The sequence below is a fragment of the Monoraphidium neglectum genome (genome assembly GCF_000611645.1).
Source record: "Monoraphidium neglectum strain SAG 48.87 unplaced genomic scaffold scaffold02096, whole genome shotgun sequence".
Taxonomy (NCBI): domain Eukaryota; kingdom Viridiplantae; phylum Chlorophyta; class Chlorophyceae; order Sphaeropleales; family Selenastraceae; genus Monoraphidium; species Monoraphidium neglectum.
In genome coordinates this window covers 1-10,451 of record NW_014011532.1, presented here as the reverse complement: position 1 = coordinate 10,451, position 10,451 = coordinate 1, and the positions used below count along the sequence as shown (strand labels likewise).

General features: G+C 64.0%; 3 protein-coding genes across 3 annotated transcripts; 2 read left to right on the top strand and 1 right to left on the bottom strand.

Moving 5' to 3' along the window:
• Positions 1-393: 393 nt before the first annotated feature.
• MNEG_9872 (catalase/peroxidase) lies at positions 394-4,299 on the top strand (the record flags this gene model as incomplete). The annotated part of the gene is made up of 9 exons (XM_014041658.1): positions 394-397; positions 690-781; positions 1,240-1,459; positions 1,824-1,897; positions 2,176-2,374; positions 2,682-2,761; positions 3,160-3,507; positions 3,768-3,875; positions 4,168-4,299. The coding sequence occupies 9 exons, from the start codon at positions 394-396 to the stop codon at positions 4,297-4,299; spliced, it is 1,257 nt and encodes a 418-aa protein (XP_013897112.1).
• A 1,434-nt stretch (positions 4,300-5,733) lies between these two features.
• Positions 5,734-6,981, bottom strand: MNEG_9871 (hypothetical protein; the record flags this gene model as incomplete). The annotated part of the gene is made up of 3 exons (XM_014041657.1): positions 5,734-6,099; positions 6,299-6,421; positions 6,739-6,981. 3 exons carry the CDS (start codon positions 6,979-6,981, stop codon positions 5,734-5,736), a joined length of 732 nt encoding a protein of 243 aa, XP_013897111.1.
• A 588-nt stretch (positions 6,982-7,569) lies between these two features.
• MNEG_9870 (ketol-acid reductoisomerase) lies at positions 7,570-9,902 on the top strand (the record flags this gene model as incomplete). The annotated part of the gene is made up of 6 exons (XM_014041656.1): positions 7,570-7,692; positions 7,853-8,194; positions 8,407-8,547; positions 8,813-9,127; positions 9,320-9,406; positions 9,672-9,902. The coding sequence occupies 6 exons, from the start codon at positions 7,570-7,572 to the stop codon at positions 9,900-9,902; spliced, it is 1,239 nt and encodes a 412-aa protein (XP_013897110.1).
• Positions 9,903-10,451: the final 549 nt, after the last annotated feature.

Below are 10,451 nucleotides of genomic sequence, written 5' to 3'. Positions count from 1 at the left end.
AGGCAAGACCCATGGTGAGCGCCCCATTAGACAATGTGCCTTTTGTGGTTGCCCTGTTTGCAGCGGAAAGCTGAGCGCTCTGCCCGCGCCGCGCTCCCCAGGCTCATCGCGCCCTAGCAGCCCCGCCTGCATCGCCAGGGCCCGCCTAATTGTCGCCCCACGCAGCTTTGGCCCTCTGTCCCTGCCGCCCCTCCCACACACATGTAGACAACAAACATTGTACTCACACATACATGCACACATTGCATGCACGCACATGCATGCGTGTGCAGGCGCGTGTCCCACCGGCGCCGGCCCGGGCCCCGAGAAGGACCCCAAGAACCCCTGGCCCGGCACATGCGGTGGGCTGGTGTGCGTGTATGATTGAGTAGGCGAATCTGAGACAGCATCAACATGCGTTTGTGTGTCAGTGTACACGTATTTGCGAACACAAAGCATGCGCCTGTGGGTGTGGGCTGCGCTGCAGGTCAAATGGAGGCGCTGTCAAGGCGCGCACAGTGGACTCCATCTCACTCTGTTCCCATCCCGCGTACCTCCCAGTCCCCTGCCCCCTAAAATGTACAAACCCCCGCACGCTGACCCGCGTGCCCAACGCACACGCGCTCGGCCGGCACCAAGGCCGCTCCCAGTCACGGCTCCAACAACCCGCCCGCCCCCTGCCGCCCCTACCGCTCCTGTCGCCTTGCCAGGTAACGGCACCGCCCAGGGCCGCGGCAAGAACGCCTTCACCAGTGGCTTCGAGGGCCCCTGGACCACCTCACCCACGGAGTGGACCAACGAGGTGCGGCGCCGCTCGCACCTCGCGCGTGCGCACGCCGCGCCTCTTGAGCCGCGCCACGTCAGACGACAATCGACGCACGCCGACGCCCCTGCGAGCGGCGCTTCCCAGGCGCACGCCGCGGCTGCCGTGTGTGGGCCTGCCCCGGTCCCTGAGAAACTCGCCCGCGCATACTGCGAGCGAGCGCAGCCGCCCCGCACTGCCCGTTTGCACAGCCCTTGCACGCCTGCCCGACCTCTGTCGCCCTGCCGCCGCCGCTGCTCTGCCGAGCGATCTTCGCTGTCCATGCACCAACTCCTCTCCGCTCTTCCGCTGCTGAGCCACCGTTCGCGCCCCCCATCTCAACATGTCACAACCCCCCCCAATCTCAACACATCAACCCCCCCTCTCAACTGATGGCAGTGATGCTATAGCATAAGCAACTCATCTATCTATCTCAACCACGTCACCCCCCCCTCCAGTATTTCCTGAACCTCCTGAACTTCGATTGGGAGAAGCACAAGGGCCCCGGCAACCACTGGCAGTGGCGCCCCAAGGCCGCCAAGTCGGCAGCTTCCGGCAAGCTTCCCAACATCATGATGCTGACCACCGACATCGCGCTGACTCAGGACCCCGTCTACCTCGATCTGGTCAAGAAGTTCTCGGCGAACCTCACGCTGCTGACAGAGCAGTTTGGCGCCGGTGAGTGCTCTTGTAGTGCGTGGGCAAGCCGCTCCTTTTCTAGCCGGTTTCAGGTTGGGGCGCCGCGCCCACGCTTGCCTCCAGCGCCGACCAACTGCAACAGAATAGTCCCACCCAGACCCCCACCCCTATATGTATGAACCCTAACCCCCTAATCCCCTTTTTTTCCAGCACCGCCCCTGCGCCCTTGCCCTCTGCCAGTCTTCCCCCTATCCCCTCCACACATGATAGTTTCTGACCATGAACCCCCCTACCCCTACACACACGAACAATACACCATCCTTCACAATCCCACCCTCCCAACGCCGGTCACGTTGGCATGGTAGACATTGACGACTCCCCAAACTCATCACCCCCCCTCCAGCATGGTACAAGCTGATGACTCGTGATATGGGCCCCCGTACGCGCTGCCTTGGTGACTTGGCAGGACCCGCGCGGGTAAGATCACGGGGCGCCTGGCCCCTTGCTTTGCCTGCGCAACGCTTTCACGCACTCGTCTCGCCAGCAAGTGTAACCCAAATGCTGCCGCCACATGCATGCCTGCATACAGCCCCTGAGTCAAACTGCCGCAGGAGCGTGTCACCTGAACGCCTCGGCTGCACCTGGGAACCAAACCCAATCACATGTGCCATCCTTACTTGCTGACAGCCCAGCTGATCACAAAGATTTGGACTCAAATCTTTGTTTGCCCCGCCCTCTTTTTGAACCCCCCACAGCCCTGGCAGATGCCGCTGCCCGCGGCCCCCAAGACCCTCCCCGACTTCTCCAAAGTCAAGGCTGACATCATCAAGGCCATCTCCACCCCCAACGCGGCCGTCCCCGGCGACACCGTGGGGGGCAAGCGCTACTACGGGGCGCTGCTGGGCCGCCTGGCGTACCAGTGCGCGAGCACCTACCGCGAGACAGACTATGCCGGTGGGTGGGGGGGTGGGTCGGTGGGTGGGAGGGTGGATAAGCGCGGGGAGTGGCCTGTGCCGATGCTGTATCCAGATTCCAGGGTGTCCAAGTCCCGACCGCAGCCGTTTGGGACAAGCTCTTCCTGCCGAAAAACTCAAAGCCCTGATTGTCGTCTGCGCCCCCAGACATCCTTTCACCCAGGACGCGATGGGCCCCCGCACCCCTGCAAATGACCAGCGCCGCGCTCTCCACCACTCCCCGGCCACTCCTTCACGTCACCTTGATCTCAAACAAGCCCTTGCCCCTCATGCCATGTCTCACTCAGGCGGCTGCAACGGGGCGCGCATCCGCTTTGAGCCGATGAAGTCCTGGCCACAGAACAAGGGCCTGGATAAAGCCCTGCAGGTGGGTGGCAGACCGCTGCCTCGATTAATGAATCTGCAGGTGGCCGAGTCGTGAAGCGGTTGCTGACCCCCTAGCAGGGGTGGGGGGGTGGCACACGCCTGTACGTGCGTGCGCATGCACTCACACGTGCACGCTCAACGGACGTGAGGGCGGGGCCGGGGTGGGGCAGACTAGGACTGCCGCAATGGGATGCATGCGAGAGGGCGTGGTTGCTCGTGCGTCAGTCAGGTCCCGCAACAACGCACACCATACCCTCAATCTTGCACCCATCCCACAGCACGGCCTCCCACCCCAAACACACACACACACACCTAAACGCTCCTCCACCCTCTGCACGAAGCACCGCTGTCATGGACACGTACCGCGCCCCCAACCCCCCCTTGGGCGCCCTATTGCAGCTGCTGGAGCCCATCAAGGCCAGATACAAGGACCTCTCCTGGGCCGACCTGATCGTCCTCGCAGGCACAGCCGCCCAGGAGGCCGCCGCCGGGCCCGGTGCCCCCGCGTTCCCCTTCTGCGGCGGCCGCACCGACGCCGCCGACGGCGCCAACACCGACCACCTGGCGCCCCGCAAGTACATAAACGCGACCGTCGCCGTCATCGACAACATCAAGGTCTCTGGGCTGACGCCCGCCGAGGCGGTCGCGCTGGCCGGGCAGCTGCGCAGCCCAGCGGCCCAGAAGGCGCAGGGGTACTCAAGCTCTCGCGCAGATTCTGCTGGGAAGCTGTCGAACGAGTTCTTCAAGGTGAGAACTTCACAGCCCCGGTGACTAGTCACTCCTTTGCAATGTCACTCTCGTCAGCACCAAAGCCCTGCCCTCCCTGCGAATGGCGCCAGCCCTCCTGCATCAAATGGGGGCCGGGTTGCGTGCATCGCGCAGGGTGTCCCGCCTTCACACCAGCTCTCAACTCAAAAAGAAGCGACGCTGCACCTAGGGTGTAGGGCAACAATGATGTCTGCTGCAAAAGCTCGAATGTTCTATTTTCCATGCACGACGTCTCCCAGGTGCTGCTGCAGTCTGACTGGCGCAAGGTCAACTCCCCCAGCGGCAAAGAGGAGTACACTGCCAATGGCGGCCTCTTCCTGACCCCTTCAGACCTCGTGATCAAGCAGGTGGGCCCACGCCTGCATCCCTGGGGGTGACCTGGGGCTGCCTGTGCAAGCGCGCTCTACGGGTAATTGCTGTCTTTTTGCTTCAGCAACTAGATAGGTTTGAAGGAGCCAGCCAGCAACCGCGACGAGTTGTTTCGGGCTCCACCTAAATACACACACATTCACACACACGCACACGCACAAACACATACACGTGCGCACACGCGTGCATGCTTTGTGCATTCTTGCATCAACGCACACAGCACTGCGCCAGCACCACGACGTCCATACCCTCGCAAACGCCGCCGAGCAGGATCCCAAGCTTTCGGCGATTGCAAAGGAGTATGCTGCCGACAACGCCAAGTTCCTCAAGGCGTTTGCCGCCGCCTGGACCAAGCTCATGAACGCCGACCGCTTCAAGGGGCCCGCGGGCAGCGTCTGCTGACGATGACCACTGCACATGGATGGGCTTGGCCTCGCGGCCCGCCGTGCTGGCGGGACCCAGCCAGGGGCTGAGCCGCCGTCGCCTGGCAGGGCGTGTGTGTGGAGTGGCGCCCTCCACCCATGGAAATGTGGCGTGTGCTCTGAGGCACACGAAGGAGCCTCAAAGGGCTTTCAATCCCAATGATTGGGGTGCGGGTCTGAGCACGCGCGTCCCCCGCCTTGCTCGTTCACGCCGGAAGCCAGATTGCTGGTGGGGACAGCCAGTCGCTCGTGCACAGCACACGCACTTGAATGTCGACAAATCCAGGCGGGCCGCAAGCGCTGCTGGCTTTGGTCGGACAAACCTCTCTGTTGCCCCCTTGCTCCCTGCATGGTGACTGCCGTCATCACCCAACGGCGCGCCCGCCAAGCGCTGCCATCATCTATCACGCAAGTGTCCTGAAATCATCGGTCGCGGCGGGGAGAGGGCGCAAAACCTGCAATCCCGTGGCCGCCGCTGAGCTCTGTTGGCCGCCTGTCGGCGTAGCGTGCTCCTGCGCGGCTTCAACACGTGGCTGGCGTGTGAGGGCGGGCCTTGTGGCGCCCCACACCGCCAGCCCATGATGCCACACACCTGACCCGGACGTGATGTTCACCCAACAAAAGGTACTGCCATGCCGATTCAGGCCCAAATCCAGGGACAAGAAGCACACATGCACGACGACACCACGTGCTGCACACACTTCTAGTCGCAGTCGAGCGAGGTTTCGCATATTGTGCTATTCAGGACCCTCTTGCAACAGGCATGTCGGTTCTCAATCGGCGGTGCGGCTATCTGCTCCTGCCATATTTTCGGTCAATTGTTCCTGTGGTCTCGCGTCACCCTGGCTATGGGCTGCGATTCTGGCCTGTCTGCGGCAATTCCAAGGTTCCAGGTCTGATGCACGTGTTTTTCAGGGGCAGCGCGACTCTCCTTGTGCTCGCTGCGCCACGCCATTATCACACAAATATAGAGTTGCCACACACCAAACTAAAAATGGTAGGTGTTTGCTCAAGCCAGGGCTGTCCTGGCAGGCCCTTGGCTTGTCTCAATTTGCACATAGCCTGCAACAGATTCGGGTGGGCCTGGACAACAGCAGCTTACAGGTGCACCGCTTCTAGGACCATTTCGCCCCAAACTCACGGGGGCTTGTGACCCAATGGTCAAGCGGCTTGTAAAGGGGCGTTCCTGAGCACGTACCCTCAGCATTCAAAGGCAGCGGCAGCGCGGCTCTGCCCACATGCCTTCTCCGCGTGTGGGCGTGGTGCTGGCCGGCGACAGCCGCAGGCTTTCAGGCGACCAGACCAGCCCCAGGGCAGCGCCTGGTGCTGTGGGCGCGTCCAGGTCAGCAATTTGGCCGAAGCGGCGCAGGAACACTGATGGATCACCTGAAAAGGACCAATCGCCCCCGCCGCATCAATCAACGCTGGCCTCCCGGCCTGGAATCCCCTCTTCCAACGGGGTTCCTGGCCCCATGTCGCCGCCTGCGCCGCTGCTGCCGCCTGCGCCAGGGGCCCCAGGCGCCGCGGCGCTCTTGTCGATGACGAGCACCAGCACTCCATTCCAGTAGCCCCTGCGAGCCTCCGGCAGCGGCGTGTGGCTGCCGTCCAGCGTCAGCCGCCGCTCAAAGGACGCGGCGATGACGCCGCCCCCTGCCATGCAGCCGCCGACCGCCTCGCAGCCGTCCGCGGTGCCCTGGCGGACGCTGTCAAAGTTGATGTCATCGATGACTACGATGGCGGTTGTGGTGAGGTGGCGCCATATAGCAGTGATGGCAAAAACCTGCCATGAAGAGGGGGGGTCGTGCGCGTTGCCAACCAATGCTTGAGGCATGCCACAGCAGAGTTGCAAAGGCACCCAAAACTCGCCTGCCGCGATTCAAGCAGCAATGCAGCATGCGGGCAAATCTTCATGTGTTATGGGCACCTTGTGATGCATGAACACAGCTCTCGCACGCATTTTGTCAGGCAATCCTTGAGACATACAGCGCAGCTGCAATGGCGCGTGCCTGGCTGGCGTAGTCATGGGCGCCGTCGTAAATGTACAGGTCATAGTGAGACTCTGGCAGCGGCGGCTGGAGGTTGAACGCGTCGCCGTCCACCAGCTGGTCACATGGATGGCGGCGTTCGGTTATCGGTGGTTGGTGGTTGATGCTTTGGGTGCGGATTCGGCGGGCGAGTCACAACCAAGTCAATGCACATGCGAGGTGCAGCGGCAACCCTTTTGTTGGATAGTGCTGGTTGATCAGTCATAAGTGACGTTAGGGACTCATCCTACTGAGTTGAGGTTACGAGGTCCGGGCAAAGCTGGCACGAGCTTGCCCAGCTCCTGCTTGACCCTCGCTGCATGTCCACCCGCGGCCCGTGGCACACGAGCCAGGCGTGCGCATGATCGCCCCGCACTAAACCTCCACCTTCCCACCTGCATCTGCGCCCGCTCGTCTTCCGACAGCAGCTGCTCGCACACCGCCAGGAACTCGTCCCGTGGGCCCCCAAACTCGGACCAGCAATCCACCGCAGTCACTCGGCAGCCGGGGTTGCCCGACAGCGCCGCCACCACCGACGAGCCCTTCCAAACCCCGATCTGCAGGCAGCTGCAGCCGCCTGGCAAGGCGCACAGGTTGTTGTACAAATGGCGCGTCGCGGCGCCACTCATGCCCTCCATTTCGAGCGCGGCAGCGCCTAGGCGCGATAGGCGGGCATCGGCGAGCGCAAAGCTACGGGCCACGTGGTCTGCGAGGTCGGCTGCTGTGCGTGCTGGGGTCTGTGCCCGCTCAGCTTCCATGTAAGCCGGCGTCGCTAGTAGGGCCAGCAGTCGCGCCAGGCGATCCAAGCAACGCAGCTGCCGCCAACGCTGGTGGCGTTGCTGCTCTGGCAATCACGCGCGGCATAGCGTGTGGCCATGCGTGGGCTTGGGTGGTGGCGGCGCTGCTGAGCGGCGCTGGAACGACATGACGTTGGATACCGAGGTCGTATGGGTTGGGGGGTGTTGGGCTGCGGACCGCTGAGGGGAAAGCGGCGCAACCGCTCAGAGCGGCGCAGCGGCGCAATGGCAGTGACGCTGCTGGAGGGACGATTCCAGTGTGGGTTTGCTGAAGTGCTCGCAAAGGCTTGCAAAAGCAACGATTTCATTGGTTTTATAGCAATGTGCGAGCCAGAAAAGCTATAGGCTTCACAACTGACCGGGAAGCACTGCAGACACCGTCAATATAGGCCGCGGAACGCACTATTTCGGTCCCTTTCACCCGCCACCATGCAGGCCTCGATGCACCTCCGCGCTTCTAGCAAGCTGCAGGCTGCCCGCCCCGCCCCTGGGGCAGGGCTGGTGCCTCGCACTGGACCTGTTGCCAGCCGTCGCTCGGCCCGCGTCCAGCCGGTGGCGGCCGTTGTTGCTGACTTCGATGCCAAGGTGATATTAAGCGCTTCAAACTATGCAACGGGTGAATTGGCATGAGCGATAGCCCTCGCAGCGGCGTGGGTGTGCAATGCACATACTGCTCGATAATCGAGATCGCTCTCCTTGCGCCCTTTCGCAGGTGTTCAAGAAGGACCTGGTCAAGTTTGCTGAGACTGAGGAGTACGTCGTCAAGGGCGGCCGCGACAAGTACGCCCTCCTGCCGAAGGCCTTTGAGGGCATCAAGCAGGTCGGCGTGATCGGATGGGGCTCTCAGGCGCCCGCTCAGGCCCAGAACATGCGGGAGTCCTTCGCTGAGGCGGGCCTGGACATCAAGGTCTCGATCGGCCTGCGCTCCGACTCGCCCTCGGTGGCCGAGGCCCAGGCCTGTGGCTTCAGCAAGGATGACGGCACGCTCGGGGATGTGTTTGACATCATCTCCAGCAGCGACCTGGTCGTGCTGCTCATCTCGGACGCCGCTCAGGTGCGCGGCGGCACCGGCAGTCTTCGGCGCATCGCGCGCCCCATTCGGCGACGCTGCAGCGCCAGTTGCATTTCCCGACCACATTGAGCCTGCAACTGGCCCGCTGGGTCTACATATGCAGCGCCCTGGCGTGCTCGGTCGCCGCCGCCCGCCCGCCTTCCGCACCCACTGCGACGGGCGTTTACGCGTGCCCGCATCCCCCGCCCCTCCAGGCCAAGCTCTACCCCCGCGTCCTGGCGGCCATGAAGCCCGGCGCCACCCTGGGCCTGTCCCACGGCTTCCTGCTGGGCGTCATGCAGAGCGACAACGTGTCCTTCCGCAAGGACATCAACGTCGTCCTCGTCGCCCCTAAGGTGCGGTGCGTGCGGGGTGGCCGACCCTGTGTGTTGCAAGCCAGCCTTCCGTGACTGCGTACGTGTGTGTGTGTATGCGTGTCAAGCTCGATGTGCGCGTGCATGTGTGTTGCGGTGGACACACATGCACGCGTGGAGTGTGCGACGCCGGGCTTCGTCGCGTCCCAGCGGCCATGTTCGCCTGCAGCCGGGCAGGAGGCAGCAGCGCGTGCGTTGGCTGTGGCGCCGGAAGGCGAGTCAGCATTTGTGGCAGCTTCCGCAGCAGGGCGTCGCAGCAGCGGCAGCAGCAGCAGCAGCGGCAGCAGTGGCAGCAGCGGCGCGCTGGCGCAAAGAGGCAGCCTGGCGTGTTGGCATGAACCAGCTGCGGGTGCCGGTTGCTGGCGGGAGCGGGAGGGCAGCGCGGGAGGAGCGCTGGCGCATGGCTCCATGGCGGCGCTATGGGAGCCGGTGGCCGCCGGCCGCAATTTTGTTGGAGAAGAGCAGCGAGCCCGCGGGCCGGCTGCAGCTGTGGCCGCGGCGGCCGCTTTTTAGGGCTGCCGGCGGCCGCAGCTGCGGCCGCGCCGGCGGCATGGCGGCACACGTCAGCCGCAGCAGTGGAAGCTGCCAGTGGGCTCATGCGGCGGCAGGCCCAGCGTCTGTGGACGCCAGCGGCTCCGCAGCTGGCCCAACTCACCCCTGGTCACCAACCCATCAGACCGCTGTGCAACCCAGACGCCTGACACGCTCCCCATCTCGCCTGCCTGCCTCGTGCCCGCCCCATCCGTGGCCGCAGGGCATGGGCCCCAGCGTGCGCCGCCTGTATGAGCAGGGCAAGACCGTCAACGGCGCCGGCATCAACTGCTCCTTCGCCGTCGAGCAGGTGTGCCCTTGCCGCCCCGCGGCCGCGGCCGCTGCCCCCCAATTGCGCAGCCTGGCGGCCTGTGCGTCTTGACACCACGGCCCTAGACAGGGGCAGCCCGCCCGTGCCTCCTCTCAGACCTTTTAAGCATGGCATTTGGACTCTTTCATCAGGAATCCATCAAACCAACACACACACACACACACACACACACACACACACACACACACACACACACACACATACACACACACACTGCGCGCCCGCGCCCGCGCCCGCCTGCCAGGACTACAACGGCCGCGCCACCGACATCGCCATCGGCTGGGCCATCGCCGTGGGCGCCCCGTTTGCGTTCTACACGACCCTGGAGTCTGAGTACAAGAGCGACATCTACGGGGAGCGCTGCATCCTGCTGGGCGCGGTGCACGGCATGGTGGAGGCCCTCTTCCGCCGCTACACCCGCCAGGTGTGTGCGCGGTCCGGGGAAGAGGCATCCTCGGCTTGGGCGGGGGGTTGAGTGTGGGGGCGCTGCGCCGTCGCCGCACTCGCAGAGTGTTTTTTTGGGGACGGAGGCACCCTGTGTAAGGGCGCGGCGCGGCAGGGGGGCTGTCGTGGTGGCGCTGCTCCGCTCTGCCGCTGTGCCTGCCGGGTGTGTTTTATGGGGCGGAATTGTCCTGTGTGGAGGCGTGCACTTGGGGGCAAGCAGATCGGTGGGGGCGTTGCGTGTCGAGCACAGGCCGGGTACAGCAGGTGCAGGGTGGATGGGGCCTGCGAGTGCAGGGGCCCGAGTTGTTGTCCGCTAGGCTTGGTTTTGTTGGGTTGAGGGGCCGTCCGGTGAGGGGCCGTTATGAGGGCAAGGGCGCAGGGTTATGAGAGGGGGCAGAGGCAGAGGAAGGAGCAGGCTTGGCTCACGGCGTCGCCAGCCGACCCAAGGCAGCGCGCTGATGACACAGCGGCATGGCAAGTGAGGGGGCGCAGGAAGGCGCCCACTGCCCGCCCTTTGACCACGCGGCACACCTCCCTGTTGCCCGCATTCGCGCGCAAACCGCGCGCCCACACCCTCACC